The 25,214-nt window shown below is 40.0% G+C and overlaps 1 protein-coding gene across 1 annotated transcript; it reads right to left on the bottom strand.

Annotated features, from left to right (window-relative positions):
- Window positions 1-667: 667 nt before the first annotated feature.
- LOC124268503 lies at window positions 668-25,176 on the bottom strand. The gene is made up of 18 exons (XM_046703483.1): window positions 24,994-25,176; window positions 23,158-23,366; window positions 16,708-17,055; window positions 13,520-13,577; window positions 12,921-13,176; window positions 11,990-12,120; window positions 11,289-11,362; window positions 10,553-10,729; window positions 10,165-10,355; window positions 9,743-9,865; window positions 7,739-7,918; window positions 7,066-7,210; window positions 6,745-6,956; window positions 6,404-6,467; window positions 4,106-4,290; window positions 3,602-3,799; window positions 2,913-3,103; window positions 668-978 (listed from the first exon to the last, which is right to left on the bottom strand). Exons 1-18 carry the CDS (start codon window positions 25,174-25,176, stop codon window positions 703-705), a joined length of 3,201 nt encoding a protein of 1,066 aa, XP_046559439.1. The 3' UTR covers window positions 668-702.
- Between the last annotated feature and the right edge of the window lie 38 nt (window positions 25,177-25,214).

Here is a 25,214-nt window from a genome sequence, read left to right as displayed (position 1 = left end):
CTATGCATTTAGAAAACAATTTCCAAACTGTTCGATGTTTTAATAAACCAGCTACGATTTAGTTTGACATATATAAACATATACGAAATATAATGAATTATGTGATATTTGTTAGCTACAAGTACATTTCTTCCACCCAAAGTTTAGTTATTGATGCATTTTCAAATTTGTTGTACTTACCGAACGTTCAACCCGTTGTCTCTCAGATGAATAAGATAGATATGTAATTATGATTTGTTTGTGAAAAGAACACTAAGTGGTGCTATCTCACTTACATCAAACAAGGTACCAAAATGGTTATATTTTCGTAAAGCTTGAGGTTATAAAACATGAAAGAAATCATGATATGGCTTCAGAGTTTCTATAGTCATTAACATATTGTGCATGCAAAACAACAGTGAATTTGGATGTCAGGCAACATATAACTAATCTAATCACAGGATATGCAAGGTATAATGTTGGTATTTGTAGGTAATTTAGCAAATTAGCCTCCAACTTCACTGATCCACCAGCTTGTCACTTTTAGAGATTAGTGATGGCAACTGATTTTCATAAGAGGCAAATATGTTGACTTTACATTGGTAAAAAGAATTACAAGGTGCAAGCAATTCTATTTTGGACACCTTGTACCCAGCTGTGTACACTTTTCGTTGGAATCGACCATATATGACTATAATAATCAATCAAAATGTGCTTCAAGGACTACAGAAGCTTCATCATCCACTCCATCTCCCAGTCGAATATTTTCTGTCGAGCCTCATTCCTGTGTTGACTCCTTGCAAGGCTTCTCTTCCTCCGGGAGTGACTCAGTTGGTGAAATGTGAAGGGTGATATTGCGAATCTGCTGTGATCGGAACACGTCTCACCTGCCCACACGTCCAGGTTGCGCTGGACGTCAGCCTTTATCAGATCAATGTCAAGGTCATCATAGACATGGAACTCGACTTCAGATACGTTCTTGTTGTAGACCATGAGGACCTTCAAGAGATGTACACGTGAGAAATCGTAAACTCCATTGTACAGTATGCTAGAAACATCACTGTACATGGTTACTGATACAGTTTTTCTTAAAATCTATTGGCAAACACATGATGGAAAAACTAATTGACGCTACTGTTATGGTGCATTCTACAGTAGATCATGTCCCATGATCTGCGTTGGTATAATATACTAAGCAGCAAAGAAACGTCAGTTTGGAACTCATTTCATGTTTTGATTATATATTTTAGACAACATCTCCAACTTTACCTGAGATAAAACGTTCTTTCCCAAACTCAGAATTGAACCCAGGAAATGGTCTCAACAATGGTTCACAAGGTCCAGCCCTATAAAATGCACCCCCAAACCTGGTTGAAACATTCACATAACAACGTCAGCAGGATGCCGCAACTCACGACAGCTCAGAGGAACCAGGCGCTAGGAAGACTTGAAGCTGGCCACCCTGCACAAGCCGTTGCCAATCACTTCCAGGTCAACGTTCGGACCATCTACGGGCTGCAGCAACGTTTCCGGACCACCAACATCACAAATGATCGCCCCCGTACTGGCAGACCAAGGTTGATCACAAGGTGACAAGACGGCCATATTGTGCGACAGCATGTACAGAATCCCTTCATGCAGGCATCTGAAACAGCACGCCAGACAGTGGGAACACACGGAAGGCCAATCAGTACTGATACAGTACGCCGACGTCTTAACAGCGGGAACCTCCATTGCCGTAGACCTTACCGTGGACCTATCCTCACCCCTCGTCATCGGCTTGAACGTCTACAGTTTGCCCAAAAACTGGCGATACATGCAATGGAGAACTGTTCTGTTCACAGATGAGAGTCGGTACTGCGTATCAACTGCAGATGGCAGAACAAGAAATGGCGACGACGTGGCCAGCGTTACTCAGACCAAGGTGTTATGGAATGAGAGTCATGGGGAGGTGCAAGCATCATGGTATGGGGATGAATAGGCCTGAACCAGTGGGTCCTGTGGTGTTCCAGAACCTTGGTCCAGGGAGAGGAGGTGGCATCACAGCGGTGTGCTACATCGACCAAACTCTCAGACCCCACGTCATACCACATTTCGCACGTCACCGGAACAACATTTTCCATCATGATAACGCCCAGGCCCATACTGCCAGCGCTACTTCAGCAGAACGGTGTCAACATTATGCAGTGATCAGCTCCTAGTCCTGATTTAAACCCTATTGAACGTCTTTGGGATGACATTCAGAGGAGACTGAATAATGTCATACCAAGACCGAACACAGCCGATTAATTGCGCCAGGGCTTTCTCAATGGCCTTCATCAATCAATTGGTGCACTCCATGCATAGACGCTGTGCTGCAGTTATTGCCGCTCGTGGTGGTCACTCTAGATATTGAAGTCAAGCGTCTGAATGGACTGCAAACGTTCACGTAATGCCTTGCAATTGTGCTGAGTTATTCATTGATGTGTCAAGATATTGTACACAAAAAATGTTTTTGATCCGCTTATTATGTCCATTTCTGTAATGATTTGATTACAGTGCCTATATAATTTTGAATTCGTACTGACGTTCATTTTGCTGCTGAGTATATTTTACGGTCAGCACATGATCCCAAATTAATGTTTAGCAACTACATTTACTAATTTACAATTAAAGGTGCACTAAGTTTCTTCGCATGTTCTTAATGTGAAGCCAGGACGTCAAACTATACAACAACGCCTGCAACATGGACAGGAACCTTCAGGGAAGCTCATATTATATTTATCTGCACTTGGACATACACTTCGGTCATGTCTTGAAATTATTGTTGGTAAATATTGTCTTATAATGAACATTAGAAAAAGTAAATGCATATCGTATATTTCATTATACAAACTTGACTATTTGTTAATTTGTGATAAATGTGTTTTACAGTGTTGTCTACGCGTGATTACCTTCAGAATTCCTTTCAAGCTCTTCACATCTTCCTGGTGATCTATGTAGATTCGAACCCTGCCCGCAGACCTGTAGGCCATCTCCTGCTCAACCAGTTCCATCAATGGCATCGGATTCTTCTCGGAGCTGAACATCAAAACCTCAATACTGCCTGAAGGCTCTGTTGGATAACGTGACGTCATCAACGGCACTGGAACCAAGCGATATCAGAAGTTAGTTAATGATATGTAAATCTTTTATCAATAATGTTCATGCAGGCAACAATTGCATGGCATAATTCATTGAATTCTAATTATTAAATATGGATTCATTTGAGGAAAACGTTTCCATGTATCCTGGTGGAGTTTCCAAATGAAACAACAAAAAATATGTTCATCCAAGCACAATCATTATTTATCCACAAGACTTTGTCACAACAGGGGCGACATCCACCTCAAGGCCTTACTACATCTCTCAAAAGGGTTTACAGTAGACATGTGAAAGTCGTCTTCCCGTGTATTACGTTGAGTGAACAATAAACTTGCCTTTGCAGGCTGGTACCAGGTGCCATGACTATCTGGTACTGATGCACATTCATGCTCACCAAATAGTTGGAATCAAACAATCGAGATTTTTACTATTATGGACAATGTTCAGTCGCTTCTATTTAGCATACATATACACATGTTTGGGTAAAAAGAAATCTCACTTAACAAAGAGTACAGCTGAATGTTTTCAACACAGATGTTGCCGTCATGGCAGGCGAGGGAGTGGACGCTGGACTCTGCCGTCTCGGTGTCAAAGAAGGTTGCCCGGTCTGTCAGATCAGGGTATGCTCTGGTTGCTCGGTTGATAAACTTGTCCACAACCACTGAACATGCTTTCACTTTCTCATCCCACAGATGACCTGGAAGGTAAACGCGTGGCAAATAGTTCAATTTATCAGAACAAATTACCAAAGGAGGTTTACTTCTTAGAAACGACACAAGTTTGTTGAAGCCTGTGAATGTAAAACCAACCACAAAACTAAAATACATGGAGATGACTAGAAATCAACTGCATACTTGTTTTTTATATGTTGACAAAAATAAACACATTAAGATTTTTGAATTTACATTTTGCAATAGAGAAATCAATCAGCAGATAACTACTGGTATTATTTGGTCTCGGACTTTTCACTCCATCATCATAACTGAGCTAAGACATTAGCTACCTGTCGCCGGACATCCCCCGCATAACTCAACAAGACATTTCTCTATGTCCGGATTGAGGTCCAGTCTGGGCAGACGACCAAATCCAGCAGCTGAAGTCATTCGCTCCTGCAACTTTCTAGCCTCCTCCTTGCGGAATGATAAGGTTTGTTTGCAGAATACTGGCTGCTCAGCCTTCGAGCATAGCCTGAAGAAACATTCCAATGGCTATTAACACTCTGAAAATATGGCATTTAAATACCGTTTCAAGTAAACACGAGATATGCATTTCATCTCAAGGCAACTACTCTTTACACAGAGAATGTTCCAGTCCTCTAGGTTGCCACAATTCACTGTACGCTGTTGTACAACTCAGGTATATCGCAATCATTTATCGTGATTTCAAATCCTGAATTGATCCCCTTGATGCTTCCACATTATTTTGATGACATGACATGGCTTACAATGTATTGAAAGCAAGGGCGAATGGGTAATAAGTGTACTACATTTCTAATATGCTGCGGCCAATATCACATGAAATGATTCCGTCTTACATACCCATTTTGATGAAACTGGAAGGTGAGGTATTGTTTCGCACTACCTAGAGGATGAATATCGCAGATCCCATTGTCAAAAGGATGAATAACAGGACCACCTTAGAAAACAATAGCTTGAACATATTAATTATGCAACATGAGATGATATGATCACAATATTCGAAAGTATTTAAACGTTAGTGCAAAAGAACACTCAGTCTTGGCCATCCTCAAAATCCATTCCATTTGGTTTAAAGGGAAAAATAGCCTCGCACAATATATGAGTGGACCAGGAATATCAGTAATGACACCCAGTGTTTTCAAAACTGTCCCACCCTTTCGGGTTCACTTTTAGACCTATATTTGTAACGTGATACTATTACAGAATCATAACACCAGGCAGTATCTCACCCTGAAGTAACTCCTCTTGTATGTCCAATATCTGCCTGTAGTAGGTAGTGTTCCCAGTGTTCCACAGTGTGATGTAGTTCAGTTCATTGCCAACTTGAAGAGGTCTGATATCCACATACAGTCGATTCTGGTGACACCCTACACCTAAACCCCTCATCTGCTGTCTAAGAAAGGGCGTACAGGATCTGAACAACGTTTTAGCCAAATAAACTAATTCGGAATTATGTCGATACCGAGGTGGCCTCAACTCCACGGCCTGTCCTGTTTGGAATCTATACATTTCCTCCACATGCCTAATGTCAAAATTCACCATGTTTACGGACTGTGTACGATACCCAGAACCTTGTACAATTTCTACTTTATCACCATATTCCTCGGAAATTAGATCAAGACACATGAGCAGTGATGAGTCAACCCGCAAATAATGTCTGTTTGGACAGCTCATATCTTGGATGGTGTAATATTCAGAGAGATAGGTCTCTTTGTCAAAGCCGGGAAAAAGGTTTGGCAATATTGCTTCATGTTCTAGAGATTCAGGGTACATGTATTCTGTTTGTTCATTTGGAGGAGGGCCAACTGCAAGCCTAGCAATGGCGTCATGAGAAAACTCTACCCGTATTCCAATGAAATCTTCCTGACTCTTGACAAACACTTCGATAAATTGGGGGCTTGAAAAGTTCATGAAATCGAAACCGGAACATGCAGCCAAAACAGCCAACCTATTTAAACTTGAAATCGGCGAACTTGTGAGACGCATCCCTCTGAAATTATATTACATATCACTGTTCAATAACCGAATTCATTTAACTATACAAGGGTTCATGCAGGGAGCAAAAGTACTGAAAGTCCCCATGGCCCCTAGTGTGATGATCTACCGTCAGTTGCTTGCGATCTACAGCCTGTGTTTTTTCTTAACTGTTCTGATTGAAATCCAATTTTAGAGATTGGAGTCTCGATATGGCTGAAATACTGCCGATGTGACTATAACTCACTCGCGTATTAGGATATGTTTTCGTATTTCTGGAAGCTAAGGATGTACTGATTGTTTCACATTTTTTAGAACTAGCAGACTATTCACATAAACATTGACGAACTCAATGATCTACCCATTATTCAAGCCTCATATTCTGTACCACACATCCTTAGAATAGTTTAGTTTTCAAATACAATGTCTCACTGTCTTAACTTTAAACTGATATACCGAAATGGATTGAGAAGTGAGAGGAGGTGATTTTTTTAAGCGTATGAATGATCATAGTGCTTGTGTATACTTAGCACTGAGTAAATAATTAACATTGGACCTTGGACATGAAGTTCCTGCAAATTCTATTATTTAGCAGATGAAGTAGTTCATGGAAAACAAAAACTAAATACCTTCCTTCTCTGTAATGCAGTAGCATGTCTGACTGCTCAGCAAATGCTCTTTCAACGTTCACGCCTACAATACAAACACAGAACATACATATATTTCTACAGTAATATTCCATTAATTTCTCTTCCTGCTTCACATTTCAAATATAATATCAAAAACTTATCAATTTAGTTTTGTGATACCCAGTCTTCTGAAGTATGTCCAAGCAGTGAACATCCGGGTTAGAATTGGTCTTCAATGATGTATATATCGCCATCATATAACTGGCATATTGAGAGAGGCATTAAGCAATGAACACGTCGTATATGGGAAATCAAAAGTTGTTATAACTGTATGACTGTACCTATGTCTTCTGCGTGTGCTAGTTTAGCGAGTTGTCGTAGTTTGAGTGCCATCCTGGGAGTCATTAGCCGAGTGCTGCAGTATGACCAAGGTTCTGTTTGGTTCATGGAGGGTAGACATGGTGTTCTACATCTTCGGGTGGAGAATCCACACACACTGCTGGAGGTTCCCTCAGGCCTGAACACAACATCACTTTTGTCGTAGTGATACAGCCTAGAACAGAACATCTGAATTATTGGTATTTAAAAAAGATTCCATGTGTACATTTTAAGCATGGGGAGGTCTCCTTAAGAGAGAAGCTCTGCAGTATCGGATTTCACACCTTTGCATATCTTCAGAATTCAATCTGCTCAGAACACCTTGAGGTGGTCCACATGCCTCATCCACGCCTTCTCCGGATGGTATGGTGTCGCCTACATTCAGAGTAGGGGCCTCTTTCGCACACCTTTGGAATCTATCGTCATCACCTGTGAGATATTAAAAATACAAACATTAAAACAATACAAATAATTGTAATGTTGTGTCTCATAATGTGTGGACACATTATTATATGGCATGAGATATGTTTACTTTGTAACATCGTTGTTGGTAGGTTTGTTGTTTAACGCTGCACTCAGCAATATTCCATCTTTATGGCTGCGGTTTGTGAATAATCGAGTCTCAACCAGACAATCCAGTGACCAACAGCATGAGCATCGGGTAAGAGGCGTCTAACAGGATCGGGTGGACTTCGTTGACACATGTCACCGTATCCCAGTTGTGTGGATCGATGATTATGCTGTTGATCACCGAATTGTCTGGCTGAGACTTGAGTGCGACGTTAAACAACAACCAACCAACAACGTTGTTACAAAGTAAACATATCTCATGCCATGCAATAATGTGTTGAACCAACCATCAAACGAATTCCAGAGGACAAACGGCAAAAAAAAGACGAAAATATTTTATTTCTTTTTAAAAAACAAATATCAGTAATGACTTGCATCAACCTTTACCATCGTCAGCTATAAGTTCTTCAAACATTGCTCTTTCAGTACTCATGGTCATCACACCATCCTTCTTGATCGCAACGTGGACAACAGCGAGCTCTCTGTTGATGCTGACATAGTCGAATCCAGAACAGACGCACTGGGAGCCCAGTCTGTCAAAGATCGTGTTGTCAACGGTGTTGGCGGCTATAGGAAAATACAACAATGGTATTCACACTTTAGATATGGATTGTGAGACAGTGGTAAACCTCAAACACATAACACTAAAACAAAACATACATTCGCGTAATCCTGGGACAAAATATTTATGCAGTGCCGTTTCCATATAATGTTTCTAAGGAAACTCACGTTCTTACTGTTACTTGATTCCTAATCTCGCACATAGTAGTTGCCGATATCGTGGCAAAATGATGTCTCAAGATTCAGTTCACTTATACCAATGACATGATCCAGAAAAGGTAAGGAACCCTTACTGCCCTTGGGCAAGCTCATGACTGCATCCACTATCAGATCCTGAAGCACTTACCAGAACTATGTTTAGAAATTCTTCTATTCATATTTGATGAAATCCGGGCATATAGTCACTTTCCACCTTAATGGTGTAAAGTAATTGTTGTTCCTATACGGAAACCTGATCCGGATTACACTCGGATGCACTTAGTCCATCTTATCTGCCAGGCATGTATACCTTATCTATACACAGTATAACACTGGCTACATATTTCTATGTGAAAATGGTCCAGGATCGTTGCATAATGTTTATTCTCTTTTAATATTATGCTTTTTAAAAGAGATAGAATTAATCCATATTTTTTATACATATAGTTTTTACAAAACAGTAGTATATGATCGTTAACTGAGGTTATTTGTAGCCAGGCCTTTGATGGGGGTTGAGGTACTGTGAAATATTGTCCCCCCTTAGAGGGTATGTAAACACACATCATTCATAGAATAGTTGTGTACATCACAGAATTTAATCGCTGTATACATGTGGATGTTACACACGTGGCTAACCTTACATTAGTCGCTAACAGCAGAAGGGATGGTTTAAATCCAGTTAGAGTCCATGAAGGTAGCAAAAGAAGGGATCCATGCAAATGGACTGTAGCTCCCATGGTCTCTAGTGTGGTGATCAACCTTTAGTCGTTTGCGATCTATAGCCCGTTTGTACATTGTATTGTTAGTTAAAGTAAGATAGTTTTATGGTTACTTACTAGGTTTCAGAGAAATTCTGTGATATCTAGTAATTTTACTGTGTTTCATTGACATGTATTTATTGTAAAGTTGGCCCTATTAACAGATAGCTTTAGTAGTGAGGATATGGCTGAAATATTGCCGATGTGACGTTTAGGAGATAAACATCATGTGTTAGCTGTGTTAGCTAATTTCCGGGTGTTATTAAGTATTTAAAGCACGGGAATTCATTTGGAACCGACGGCATTAGCCGGAGGTTTCAAATGAAATATTCACGTGCTTCAAATGCCCAAAAACACTCGGAAAGTGGCCAACACATGATGTTTATCGACATTGTAAACACAAAAATAAACCAAAAGGTCCACACACGTTTTTGTGTCTGCACTCACTGACATCGGGTACGGGTACAGCAGTGAAGTGTCATCAGATGGCTGTTTCGGCTGTTTCCCATGGTAGCATCTGGAACTGCTCATTTGTGACGTCATTACGTCACAATATGATTTGAATGACGCCGCCACTGCTGACGACGCAACAATACAATTGTGTGCGATATTTGTACGTGTCAATACGCAGTGAACAGTCTTGACATTTCCGGGAATCAAATACCATTCGATCATGTTTTTCAATCAATCAGATTAAAGAACACGGTGACTTTGGGTTTACAATCAATGTTAACGTACTCTTGTCAAAACCTTTGACCATTAAATTATATTCCTTGAGAGAAGATCGCTGGAGAATACAGAAAAAATATAGTCATGCGTTTGGTGCCCAAACAAAATTATAGCAATGTCCGGTATGGCATTTACGAAGACATACCTGGAACTCCTGACAAGGTTACAACAGCAGCTCTGCCTTCATAGTGGAGTGAACTGTTTCCATGGTGACCATCAGGAAAGGCTGGGCTTGGTTCATCCCAGGCCGCAAGTACTACGAGTGTTGCTATGGGAGACACTGACTAGTTATATCACACACATGGCATCAGTTCCAACTCATGTTATTACAAATTCCTAATGATACGTTTTCGACTGAAACATTTGGATTTCAAACATATTTCAGAAGGGAATGTAGGAAAAAACATATTTTAAAAAGTGTAAAATCATGTTGCAGAGCAACTATATATTACTGTTACAGATAGTTAAGGTGTTTGTACACACAAAACAAACAAAAAGTAAACATGATTTACTGAAATATACAATCCAACCCCTGTTTTAACTGTTACGAGAAAACCACATACATACCGTTTGCCCACTCTGTTTTGACCAAGTGACTCAGTTTAGTGATTGCACGGGCAAGACGAGGTATCACATATCTACTAGCACAGATGCTTGTTGAATGGTTGTTGCATAATGAACATGTTGATGGCGTCAGTTCACAAAGTTCACTTTCCTCAGCAGCAAACACAATGTCCGTTCCTTCCAAAACCTCGAACCTACAACGGAATGAACAGTTCTTGAACAGAAATACCAGAAATGTTTATTCTTCAGCAACCGATGTTATTAACGCGAGTCCAACGAGACGAATTACAAATGATTCACATATGGCATAGGTAATAGCATACGATGAAGAAAAACATGAAATGACTGGTTTTTCTTAATCGATTATACTGAGTAGAGAACGTCAACTTACTTGTTGAAGAGACTGCTGCCCCGTACAACCCCGTCAGTCATTCCGCCACACACCTGGTCCTGTGTGAGTGGAGGCCCAAGTTCTGCAGGGCCGTCACAATGGGCCAAACATGTCAGGGACAGGCTGGACTCTGTGAGTGTCTCTCTTTTCGTGATCTTCGGATTTAACATAACATCCCTGAAACAAATACCTTTACTTTGACAGACTAGTAATGCAAGCTGATGTCACAACATAACACTAAGTCTCAAAGTGTCATTTCCGAAATAACATGGGAATCGTGCTGAGTGTATCGTCCTATTCAATATGACTTTCGTATATCAACACGTTTCATGCTTACCATATGTTCAATCCAAATGCTTGAACGGAAAGAACTGACTTTTCAACAGAGAATAATCCATCTACTGCAAGTGCCGCTTCTGTGCATACTTTAAGTCCAGTAATGACTGATTCCATTTTCATGCTTGGCTTTACTCTGTAAATCCAAAGTCAATACTGTATTAACTGTGTTAACGTGTTGTACATATTGTAGCCTACACGTCTTGTTCGGTGACTTGACAAGTGTCAAAATATAAAGTGGTTGGTAGTCTACACTAAGATTACGGCATTACTCACTCATCAATAATTGTTTGATTATTTCATTACTAGTTTTCTCATTACATGGTCGATAAATGTAATTAGATTCTGTATTCTAGCAGGTGAACGAACAGACACATCACAACACGCTATACATACGTACATTATTTCCATTGGCGGGTACAGGTTGATGGTTATGTCCTTTACTTTCCAGGAAACAGAGGCATTGAAAAAAATCTGGAAAATGACAGCATGTTGTTTAGACACAAGCCTCTCAGCGGTCGAAGTTACTGTTTTTCATTATATGTTTAATGCAATATTAAAAATATGTGTATACCTACACTTTTGGTTTGGATGCCTGAGTCCTGAAATTCGTCGTTCAAGGACATAGGATGAATAAAAGTTGAACGGGACTGGATAGTGGCACACCACAGCATAGTGAATTATTTCCCCTTTCAAGCGTTGGGACTTAAAGGTAATGTCTGTTATTTGATACCGTTGCATTCAAAATGCGTTAACCAGGCACGTTATTGAGGGTATTTTGAACCGGTGATATAACAGTTAGTTACACTGACTAAATTAGGAGTGTTCTTCTGACGGAACTCTTGAAATCTGAGTTACAATGCTGCTAACACAAAAGGCAATAATGATAAACAGATTTCTGTAATGTCTGAGCTCGATATTGGCAGGTATGGATACGTGATCACGGCCTTGATTTTTGACATAACATAAGTAAATCTCTCATGTAGTCTATTGTTAGGGAAATTGCAACGTGCGAACCCTACTCCTTTAACCATTGGCCGTCCAAGGCAAGTGGTTCATGAACGTTAACACAAATCAACTATTAATGCATTCAACTACTACCTTCTGGAACACATCTACGGTGACGTTGAATGTGTCAGGAACAGCCATCTCTACTGTGTCCTGTCCATCCGATGTCCAGGCGTGAGATGTGATGTCTCCGTGCAACGATGATGATGCATCAAACTGCTGCGCTACAATGCAATGAAATTATTAATACAGCTGACTGGTGCCGATGCAGATCTTGAAGATAGACAAATGTTCCAACAGTACACCATACTAGCAAACTACCAAACAAACAAACAACATAATCAAAGATAACGTTGACATATTTTTTTAACCATAGACGTAGCATAAAGTTTCTTATCAGAATCCATATGGCTTATATGCGGCATAAGATCTTTCTACATACTGTATATCTATTCACGTAGAGCTTTAAATAAATATATTGATAAATGTCTCAGGAATAGTATTGTAAAACGGAAAACTTCAGGAACGAAATCTATCAAGTAAAACGCAAATATTATGGATGACAACTTCTTCTTTATTGTATGTCACAACGTTTCTGGGCTATTCCTTGCCCCTTCGTCAGGTGAAGTCCCTTGGAGTATGGAGTAGCCCAGAAAAGTTGTGACATACTATAAAGAAGAAGTTGTCATCCATAATATTTGCGTTTTACTTGAACACCAACTTCTAAATGCCTCTAAAGTCCCGAAATCTGTCAGTTCCAATTAAGGTTGTTCATACTATGACAAAACTAAATGTGAAATACTTCTAAATGGAGGTAGTCTATCGCCTCTATTGTCGTGTCATAACGAAAGACTACGAAATGTAGTATCTGAATGTTGTAAGTATCACAATGTCGACACCGCATATTACAATATAGATCTATATGTCTACATCCCTTTCCTCACATTAGTCCACAAATACTCTCAGATGATTTCACGGGGTAGTAAAGACGTTAATCTAAACAGTAAACTGCACATATACTCACATATTGTATATCTGCCACTTGCTCTGAACCCTGTTCTGCCTCTACCAGAGCCTCCGGAGTAACCAAAGACGCTTGCCAGAGCTTGTGTGTTGTAAGCTAGAGATAGCTCCACTGGAGGTAATTGCCTGACTGCAGCCACGGGTATACGGATGAGTTCGATCGGCCCAGTTTCCCACAGGGGGGTTGTGTAGTTCACGCCCATCTCCTGGCTGAACTCTACTTCAATATCAGCCCGTAGTTGGGATTCACCTTCGAGCTGCAGGGCAAAAATTACATATGTGAAATTGTATCGAACATCTGTTATTTATCATTTGGCTAATGTAGGTTCAGTCAGATATATATCATCAGTAACTTACTTAAGGATCATTACAGAGAAAGGTTTGCAGAATGTGCTAACATAAATAAGGCAACAATCTTAAGAAATATCATATTAAAAAGTATTGTATATCGAGATTGATGTATTACTGCATGTAACATCAAATTGTATATTTCGTTTACTCTGTATATGGACTGGATGAATTAATGGATACATTAAACTTCTTCTGAAAAATGCTAACATACTTATGTGTGTATCATGTTATTACCCTGGTACGTCTCACCTGTGATATGTATTTCACCAATTTCGGCTTGTTGTTTACCTTCTTTATGAGTAGTTCACTGTAATGATAAAGTATACAGTTCTTCTTGACAAATGCAAGATAATCTATATATTGATATATTAAAACTAAATTCACACACTCACTTTCCTGTGATATGTATTTCACCATTTTCGGCTTGTTGTTTACCTTCTTTATGAGTAGTTCACTGTAATGATAAAGTATACAGTTCTTCTTGACAAATTCAAGATAATCTATATATTGATATATTAAAACTAAATTCACACACTCACTCTCCTTTCACAACTATGTAATCATTATATGTCTGTATATGCGCAAGGAAGGAAACGAGGAAGCACTTTGATATCTTTTAACTTTCGGAGTGGGTCAAGGCTTGGTGGTGCCATTGGTATAATGCACACAGCGAAAAAGAGAAAACCCATTCTGTTCCGTTAAACCGTCATCCAGTCTGGCTGCCCCACATAAAATATTTCTTAAAAGATTTTCACCCCACGACATATCTTCTGCAGCAGAGAAAACGTCAGTACGATTTCAAAATTAGATAGGCACTGTAATCAAATCATTACAGAAATGGACATAATAAGCGGATCAAAAACATTTTTTTGTGTACAATATTTTGACACATCAATGAATAACTCAGCACAATTTCAAGACATTACGTGAACGTTTGCAGCCCATTCAGACTCTTGACTTCAGTATCTAGTGTGACCACCACGAGCGGCAATAACTGCAGCACAGCGTCTATGCATGGAGTGCACCAATCGATTGATGAAGGCCATTGGCACCTGCAACCACACTCTGAGAAAGGCCTGGCGCAATAAATCGGCTGTGTTCGGCCTTGGTATGCCATTATTCAGTCTCCTCTGAATGTAATCACAAAGATGTTCAATAGGGTTTAAATCAGGACTGAGGGCTGGTCACTGCATAATTTTGACACCGTTCTGCTGTAGGAAGTCCCGTGTAGCTCTGGCAGCATGGGCCCGGGCGTTATCATGCTGGAAAATGTTGTTCCGGTGACGTGCGAAATGACGTGGGGACTGAGAGCTTGGTCGATGTAGCGCACCGCTGTGATGCCACATCCTCTCCCTGGACCAAGTTTCTGGAACACCACAGGACCCACTGGTTCAGGCCTATTCAACCCCATACCATGATGCTTGCACCTCCCCATGAGTCTCTTTCCATAACACATTGGTCTGAGTAACGCTGGCCACGTCGTCGCCATATTTTTGTTCTGTCATCTGCAGTTGATACGCAGTACCGACACTCATCTGTGAACAGAACAGTTCTCCATTGCCTGTATCGCCAGTTTTGGTATTGTAGGGCAAACTGTGGACGTTCACGCCGATGACGAGGGGTGAGGATAGGTCCACGGCAATGGAGGTTCCCGCTGTTAAGACGTCGGCGTACTGTATCAGTACTGATTGGCGTGCTGTTTCGAATGCCTGCATGAAGGGATTCTGTACATGCTGTCGCACAACATGGCGGGCTTGTGGTCACCCTTGGTCTGCCAGTAAGGGGGCGATCATTTGTGGTGTTGGGGGTCCGGAAACCTTGCTGCAGCCTGTAGATGGTCGGAACGTTGACTTGGAAGTGATTGACAACGGCTTCTGCAGTGTGGCACAGGCAAATTGTAGCGCAAATAGTGTGGACGGAGTGAAGGAACAAGAATAACCAGAAATTAAACACAAATATCATATTGCATAATTTTACCGTTAAACTGTTAAGAATGTTCGAAACATTTATTCTACTACTGGCGTAGCGGGTAAATGAAAGCATATTCAAATTGAACTCCACTGTTCCTTCACTCCGTTGAACCGAAAGCTGGCAGGGGTAATTGAGGCGAAGAACGATTTGATATGCCACGAGTGGCGCTTAAAATGTTGAATTAAATATATTGTACGTGAGTAATTATTAAATATGAGGTTTGAAATCCGAGAGCACAACTCTGTGAGGAAATGGGTGTCTACCATTGATGATGGCGATATTTTATTTTGATATTAAAAATATTTTTCGAACCGAAGCGAGGGAAGCACGTTGCCAACTTTTCCTCGCTTCGCTAGCATATGGGAAGACTGGTCATTTTCTCTTTGTTGCGCAACCCTATTTGCACTACAATTTGCCTGTGAGTGTGGCCAGCTCCAAGTCTTCCTAGCGCCTGGTTCCTCTGAGCTGTCGTGAGTCGCGGTATCCTGCTGACGTTGTAATGTGAATGTTTCAACCAGGTTTGGGGGTGCATTTTATAGGGCTGGTCCTTGTGAACAGCACGTGCAGCATGAGTTGCATGAAAAACATGGAGAACACCGTACCACCTCAGAGATCAGGTTGCGTCTTTAAGACCATTTCCTGGGTTCCATTCTGAATTTGGGAAGGAATGTTTTTGCTCAGTTAAAGTTGGAGATGTTGTCTAAGATATACAAATATTTTGCTGCATAGTATAGGTGGCGGGTCGGGCTCGATGACTTGGGTGACTACGTGTCATCATACCACGAGTTCTCACAATATCAATCACTTGTTTGTTTGTTTAACGCCGCACACAGCAGTATTCCAGCAATATGACGGCGGTCTTAACCAGACATTCCAGTGATTGACGGCATGAGCATGTATCTACACTGACATGAGCCGACCAAGTCAGCGAGAGTGACAACCCGATCAGATTATCAGGTCAACACTCGATTACTTGGACGCAGTCGTCATGAAGCTGAAGTATTGTTGAGTTTGGCGCTAAAATAGCTAAGAAAATGATGATAACTTGTTGCACTCCAGCTCTTTCTGGTTTGATGACATAGATAAGCAATATATCAATATGTCATATATCAACATGGATATGCCATATATCAACATGGATATGCCATATATCAACATTGATATGCCATATATGAAGACTGATATGCATTATATCAACATGGATATGCCATATATCAACATTGATATGCCATATGTCAACATGGGTATGCCATATATGAAGACTGATATGCAATATATGGATATGCCAACATGGATATGCCATATATCAACATGGATATGCCATATATGAAGACTGATATGCAATATATCAACATGGATATGCCATATATCAACATTGATATGCAATATATCAACATGGATATGCCATATATGAAGACTGATATGCAATATATCAACATGGATATACAATATAACAACATACTCACAACACATATGACATGTCTGTTCCCCCATGACAATCCATGCACCTCACAGTGAAGTCATCCTTCAGCATGAGCAGTTCTTCTTGCGACGGAGAAAATGTCACATTTACCTGTCTCGCACCTGAGGTCTTGTGGACTGTAAAGTATTTCTCAGAGCTACTACTTTGATTATGATGTTCATTGAAGGGTATTCTGGTTGAGAAATTGGCCTGCCAGTCGAGATTCCCGAGTATTTTGGTGAGGATGTTGGACAGGTAACGGCGATGACGTCGCTTGGTTTCAACGGGCAGATCCGATCGTCCAGGGCTGTAGCGGAAGTGAATGTTGGCTTCCTCTATCATGTCATAAGGCCTTGAAATAAAATAATTAGCTTTAGTTATGGTCAGTTATGCTACACTTTCATATTTTCGTGAATTAATATCCTAACAAGTAATAAATACCTTGGGTATAGGTGCACAATCATCAATGTGCCAAAATTTAATGATCTTGCAACTGGCCAATACGACATCGTCCTCTGCTGGTTACACAGCCATGTTAGAATTTGTGGTAACACAATCGCCGATTCTGCTGCCAAGGCAGCACTCAACAAATCTGTGACACCACTTCTTATCCCATACTCCGATTACAAAGCCGTCATTAGAACTTATTTCCGTGATCTGATGCAAAGGAAGTAGGACACCCAAGTAGGTATTAATAAATTACATGCAACAAAACTTTATATTGGTTACACCTACTTGGGTTGTCAGTCCAGATTTGAAGAGGTCATCATGCGACGATGTCGCATTGGCCATACAAGGTTTACACATGAATAGTTGTTAAAAGGCAAAGATCCTCCCATTTTTGCATCCCTTGTGATGACAAAATCACGGTCAAGCATGTCCTGCTGGACTGTATAGATTTTTCCATCACAAAGGATAAATATTTCAATGTCAAAACATTGAAGGAACTTTTCTATATTGTTAATTGTTATCATTTTATTACTGAATTTTAAAAAGAAATTGAATTGATTGATAAATTCTGAGAAAATTGTTTTGTAGATAGATGTATTTTATATCACTGGAACTTTAAATCAGCAACTGCGATTGTTAGTGACTGTATCCTCACAGGGGGTTAAAGTATTGTAAAATTATTGTCCTCATGAGAGGACACGTAAGTCTCAAGACATTCAAAGTCAATTTATACTTACCAGATTTTGTAAAAACGCGGTACCCATGGTCCCTAGTATGGTGATCTACCTTCAGTTGTTTGCGATCTATAGCCTGTGTTTTATATTGTATCAAATATTGTTATATTGCCTGTTTTTATACTGTACTGTCCATAAGATATTGTTTAATTTTACAGTTACATGCTAGGTTTAATTCTCTATCTCTGATAATCTAGTTGTTTTACTGACCTTCCTCGACAGTTTGTTTTAATGATTTAATTGCGTCCACTATGAATTCCTAACTTTTTAAAGTCACGATATGGATGAAATATTGCCGATGTAACATTAAATCTTAACTCACTCACCCACTCATTCACTGTCCCTTAGATTTGATATCACATTATAAATTAAAAGTACGGCATGTTTCAGTGAAACAGTGTTACTGTGACTTTAAGTTGTAACTCACTTGCTCACTCAATAATTAATACAAAAATTTACAGCACAAAGCAGTATAAACAAGACATATCGTCCCTGTTTCCTTCACTTGCGCCTCGTCCTACAAAAAAACCCTTTTACGTGAAAATATTTAACAAATTTTATTATCATTAAGTCGTGCATACACTCAAATTATTCCCTAATACATTGCCTGTCATCAAGGCAACTGGCAGAACACGGCAAACACTTTGTATAACGGAAATGAAACGTTATATCGGGTGTCCCAAAGACGTGAACCGGTTTTTGACAAGTATTTTCTCAGCGATGAATAAACCGATTTGATTACAAATTTTTAAAGAGTAACCCTATGGCATACTCAACAAGTCTACAAAATATCAAAGAGATTAGTTTCAAATTATGCGAGTATTGTCAAACTCAAAACAGCATGTGAAAAAATGCAATGCAATATGGGATTCTCTAAAGGAGAAAGTTTACCGATCAGTGAGAGGAGAATTGACCGAGCAGGCGTTAAAGGACAGGATAATTATGTCACGGGAGGAGATATCGGTGGAAGAAATACGTAAACGCATTTCTGCCTGGAAGAAACGGCTTCGTTTAGTTTGAGGAGGAAGATGGAGGCCACATTGAGAAAAGATGGAAATAAGTGAATTTTCGGTGTCGTCTCAGGACGCAGACCTTTCGATTTTCCACTAGTCTCAGGACGCCTACCTGCGGTTTCCTTTGAAGGTTAAATTCTGATTAGGTTTAAGTAACGTTGCGGATAATCTACTCTAGATGTTTTCATAAGGTGAACTCGTCGCACATGTCACTTCCAATTCATTGAAAAGTTTGCAATAACACTTAGCAGAGTGCCAATATTGAACACCGTTCATATCTTTGGTATAAATATCTATGGAATGGCCAATGGATTCACATTCGATTTCGAAATGGCAAATGCACAGCTAGATCAGAGATTCATCCCTACAGCTCTCGGCAGTCGTTACTTGGCTGTTGGCGGGTTCACGTACAGAGTCAGCAAGAGACAACGAGACTGGATATCTTGGATATGTTCTGCAAAAGACTGCAAATCCACAGCATCAACAACGAATGACATCGTCACCATGGTGAAAGATGAACACAATCATCAAACTGTCACGAGTGCTATTAAGGGAAGAGTTTAAATTTCTTATATATGTATAAATATTATTCAGTGATTGCCACAGTTTTGTCGAATTTTATAACAGTGTTTCATTAAGCTGCTTAATAAAAAATGTTAAAATCTGTCAACTGAGTGTTTCAGGTTTGGAAATAACGTGATAAAAATCTAAACTGTTGTCATCTTCTCATTAGGTGTGCTCTCATCCGCATAATCCGGATTATCCTCCTCTAACAACTCGTTGATCCTTCATTGTCCTCGTAATCCATTATTAATTGGCAAAATGAAACTAGTCTCAGGACGTCGACCTTTATATTTCACTCAACCGTAAAGTTTGGTCGAAAGGTCGGCGTTATGAGCCTGAACCGAATTTTCCCTTGATATTGCATTTTTTTACATGCTTTGAATTTGACAATACTCACATAATTTGCGACCGATCTCCTAGATATTTTGTAAACTTTGTTGATGATACCCTCGGGTTACTCTGTAAAAATGTTTAATAAATTCGTTTTATCTATCGTTGAAAAAATACTTGACAAAAACCGGTTCACTTTTTTGGGACACCCGATATACAAACGATGGTTCGTAGCATGGTCATAAAAATGACCAAAATATTGCTTCATAATGGCTCAATATCATGCTTAAAATGGACCTATTGCTGGTGCTGAGGAATATATGGCCCGGTTACACATATGGACATATAATTACACAACTGAGAGAGAGAGCTTTTTCAGTAAAGGGCCATAGGCCCATTACACATCAGGTGTACAGAATATATAATCATTAGAGCACCGTACAACATCATGATAACTGCACACATATACAGAAGTCGGTACAAAGAAATTTATTTCGTTTTTTTCACGGTAAAATGGGTATTTTGCAAGACAATTTATAATATAAGTATTCTTTGATGTGAACAAAATAGCTAATTTCACTTCAGATGGATAAGTGTGATAATATTTAGGGAGAATATAATTTCTTAATTTCCCATGAAAAAGGGCATTTCAGGCAAAAGTGATATTCATTATCTATATTAGGTATGATACAAAGCGGGCAAAGGCGATCCTCCCTTTTAAGACCAAAATGTCTACCGTACTCTATCATCAAATTGTGGTTTGAACAACGAAATCTACTTAAGAAAATGCGAACTGTTTTACACTAACACTATTGATATAAAACTCAAAAGCTACATCTTCTTTGAGTCTACAATAGAAATCCAATTTCGAAACAAGTGTAATACCAGATGACCACAACTGGTTATCTATGTCAGTGCAGCTTTTCCTTCAGTGAAAGTAAATATATTTCCAGCACTTTGACTAGCCCACACATTGCCAAAACCATAACTGTACAAAGGAGATATCACCTTATAAACCCAACAATCTATACCTTTTTCAGCAAGACAATACTGATATACCTTATTTAAGATTACATTCTCAACTTGAGACAGGAGGCGAGCGCAATATTTAACTATTTTAATATACTGGTTTACCTTTAATTAATAACGACCAATTTCAACACTCGCTACAATATTTGGCGTGTTTCTTGAAAGACCTAAAACTTGTTTGCAGAACCTATCGTGTATATTCAATACAGATGGCGACGGATGGAAACCCCAGACTTCACTACCGTACAGTAACAATGGCAAAACTTTGATACCAAATATATGGAGAAGAACATTAATTGGTAGATTATGAACATTCCTAACCGCTGATTTGAGAGGCGATCTGAATTCGACAGCTTGAAAATCTTATCTCACACTTTTGAAAGTTGCAGGTTTTTCCAGAAAACGTCATATGAAAGTTTCACACCTTGCAAACATTATAAAAATATGACCTAAACAATTATATATAAATATTAATATCTTTACATCCATTCCAGCAGTCTGCTTCGCTTAGTTTGGGTAGTGTTCGTATTGTGGGCTCGAACTCTGACTTTAAATGTGAGGTTGTCACCAACCGCCGAGCAATAGAGGGGGAATGTAAACAGGAAATTTAGTGTTATGGATTACCATAAAATGGTCATAGTTATGGTCGATACTACACTCTTCAAAAGAAAAAAACCCGCATAAGTTACTGCGTTAGTTTAAGAGCAATCTTTTTCATTTTATTCCAAATTGTAAAAAAGGTGAAAATTCACACGTATATAGACAAAGAGTCTCTTGTGTTTCTGTTTACTTGAATCCACAAGATGGCGTCGAAGTCAGTACTTTGTATGGGCAGCAATTACTGCTCGGCACCCTCTTGTCATAGACTGGATAAGTCGACGAAGTCGCTCATGCTCTTCCTGCAATGTGATGGTCAGTTGTGAAAGTGTCTGAGGCGTTTTCTGGTTTAGATCTGGTAATCGGGAAGGCCATGGCAAGACACTGATGTTAGAATTGGCAAGGTAGCGGATCGTGGCGCGTACTTTATGTGAAGTAGCGTTGTCATGCTCAAACAACTCCATAATCGGAAGCATGTGACTACAAGGACTTCGTTGATGTACCGATTTGCTGTCAAATTCCCCTGAACCACCACTAAATCAGATCTTTGTGTGCTGGATATCTTACCCCACACCACCGAATATGTCGCCCTGTCGAATGCAAGTAGGGGCAAAACGTTCACGGTAAACACGCTGTCTTCCATCTCAACGGTGAAGATGAAATCGTGCTTCATCACTGAACCAGATTCGCCTCCAGCTTCTAAGCTCCCAGTTACTGACTCTACGATACCACCGTAAGCGATTGAGCCAATGGAAGTATCTCAAAACAGGGGCGACAACTGGCCTTCTTGGTCGAATCCCCACTTCACGCAATCGATCCTTGACAGTTAGGTTTGAAATTCTTCTCAAATTAGGGATGCATTGTGCAGTCTCCACAGCTGTTCAAGTGAGCAACCAGAATGTAGCGGTTCTGGGCTTGGGTGGTAACTCTTGGAAGGCCGCTTCTCGGCGGAATTGGTCTGCAAGATATGGTGCTCTGGTGAACGTTGAAATGTCGGGCAACTGCAGACTGCAACTCCCCAGCTTCAAGGCGGCCTATGACGATGTATCGATTGGCGGCACACAGATGTGGCTTGATAATTATCTCTTTTCCAGGCAAAAACGAATGACAAAATTAAACACAATGTTTGCTTTTTCATAATGATCGATACCGCATGCTTTTCCGCTTACTTGCACATGCATTTTGCTTTGCATGTTTTCTTGGTGACGTTTTGGCGAATATTTCTTCAAAAACGTCTAAAACAAGGGAAAATGTTAAAATTGCTGCGTTTTGGCGCTGAAGCATCAATTACACAAACATGAACTTTCGGAAATAAATAGTATATTTGCATTGTTTTCGCAGCAGCTACCTGAGTCCAATATTCTCAAAATCACATATGCCTTTCTTTTTTTCGAAGAGTGTATAAGATTGCGTGATTTTCCATGAAGTCCAAATGTCGTAGTCTTGGTATCTCACTTTTAAGGGAAAAAGTATTGACTGAGGTATAGTCCCGATAATTTTGCCAATTATTACATTCTCGGATTTGTCAACTTTCCTTCCAAAGATCGAGATTCGGAGACTGTCAAAGGCGTCATTCCGTAAATCGGAGACGTACGTGAATGGATTTGTACGACTGATGTGTATATGGGCCTTTAAGACATGTGAAATGTTAAAGGGGTGATCTGCACATGGACATTGGTCTGGTCATAAAAGTACCTTTCTGAACATGATGGATAAAACACGATAGTGTGTACTTACCCAGCAGGGACAACGTGCATGGAAATACGATATTCGGTAGGAAAGTAGATGCTGGAGATCTTAGCATAGATCCCATCTCCACCAGATCCCTGTGACGCATTACACCTCCATGTTGTGCTCCCCAGGATGAGCTGACCCACTCTCCAGTCCCTGCCGACATCCTTCTGAGTGGTCACCAACAGGACCCTGTCGTCCACACACACGAGGCGCTGGAAAACACATGTCCTCTCGTGATCGCCTTTGTTACTAATTATTAAAAGTGATTATGAACAGAGGTCTAGTGTCTGATGATATTTATTGCTTCAATTCAAAATCAATCCAAACTGCACAAAAACATATAAACATTTAATCACGGTAGTGTAGCTGTTGAAAGTGTTGGCGATATCCACTGATAACAAAATATATTATACAGAACCGCGTGCCACAATGTATTCCTATCATATGAGAAAATCATTATGCATATGGTTATGAAATGTCAGTATTGCGTGTGTACCCATTGACCACAAAACATGCCACTTGGTCACTTGATACTCGGTCATACATGTACATATGATCATATTTTATATTATTTATTAATCTACTTTATAAGAAATTGTCAGACCAGAACGTCTCACCAAAAATCAAATTGTTCGAAAGAAATATATAAATCTGTCTCTGACCGGTGAAATGTTATAGATGAATATGTTTTGATTTATATATTAATTGCTTTGAACAATATTTAATCATTTTGGCCTGGAACGACTGCGGGACAACACTCGAAATGCCCATAGAGAATACTACACGAGGTCTCATTACATACGAATTATACGAAACGAGTGTCCTTCCTATGGTATCTGACCGAGCGAAAGCGAAGTCGGAAACCACAGGAAGGTCACGAGTTTCGTATAATTCGTATGTAATGAGACCGAGTGTGGTATTTTATTTATTACCCACGTCTTCCATGCATTAAATTGACAAAAAAGCGTATTTTTGTTATTGTTATGGTTTCAAACCGAAACCGGTTTCATTAAGAGGTTGCGGAAGAATGAACACTTTTGCAAGACGTCACACTGTAATGACGTCACTACGCCATTCTCGTCTGTCCCCTTGGTAACCGACGTCACGATGCATGTCAGTTGTCATCGCCTCTTGTACAGCCTCCTACAGTAAACTACTCCGTAGCACCTCGTTTCTTGATTTGCAACTGCTTCACTCGGCTAACATCACTGGTGGAAACATTGCGTTTATGTTTTTCGACGGATAAAATGTCTCAGTTCGACTCACAATTAAACAGCGACACGGCAACGTTGCAATATGTACATTCCCACATTGCATATAAGTTGTAGAATGAATGAATTCACGTGTTTGTTATGAATGAACAAGTAGTTCCGTCACAACGTGACCTAACTGAGAGGTCATCGGTTATCCAATCAAATCGTTAGAATCTCAGCTCAAGTCGTTACGACACAGGTCAACGCGATACGACACTCGTGTGACGTACGAGATTAGTATGCAACTATCCATACGTTGACCACGTGGGTAATAAAACGGAATACGGCACCTTAGTTATTGCAGGGCCATTCGCATCCATGAAGTATTAGATAATACCTAACCTTACGAATCGTATGTCTCAGCCCACTGTTGGGGTGGTGGGATAGCCTAGTAGTTAAGGCGTTCGTTCGTCACGCCGAAGACCTGAGTTCGATTTCTCACATGGGTACAATATGTGAAGCCCATTTCTGGTGTCCCCCTCCGCGATATTGCTGGAATATTGCTCAAAGCGGCGTATCTCACTCACTTAGTTCACTATAATTATCATATATACACACATTCACTTGCAACCGTTTATACCCATACCTTTAGTCCATCAACGACATCAAGATCAACAACATCACTGAGGACCCCAGAACTGTGAAGCTTGAACCGTTCACCGTTGTCGTCAGTTGTGAAGTCCACGTTGTGGTGGAAGGAGTTGTCTGTGGAAAGACTGTGGCATGGGAACAGCCCCGCTATAACAAAGACGAAAACCAGACGCAACATGGCAAGCCCGTGGTGTGATCAGCTGTACGCCATGGTCT

Source organism: Haliotis rubra, unplaced genomic scaffold (genome assembly GCF_003918875.1).
Source record: "Haliotis rubra isolate DU_JTF1 unplaced genomic scaffold, ASM391887v1 Scf1386, whole genome shotgun sequence".
In the NCBI taxonomy this organism is placed as follows: Eukaryota; Metazoa; Mollusca; class Gastropoda; order Lepetellida; family Haliotidae; genus Haliotis; species Haliotis rubra.
Note: the sequence above shows the minus strand (reverse complement) of the source record. Positions and strands in the feature narration are given on the sequence as shown.

Bases quoted from the DNA above. Each gene is read 5' to 3' on its own strand.
- LOC124268503 (XM_046703483.1), bottom strand. From the start codon at position 25,176: ATGTTGCGTCTGGTTTTCGTCTTTGTTATAGCGGGGCTGTTCCCATGC. The intron at 13,578-16,707 runs GTGAGTATGTTG...TTATCATTACAG, and splicing joins ACAGACATGTCATATGTGTT to TGAACTACTCATAAAGAAGG. The intron at 6,957-7,065 runs GTGTGAAATCCG...GTTCTGTTCTAG, and splicing joins AATTCTGAAGATATGCAAAG to GCTGTATCACTACGACAAAA.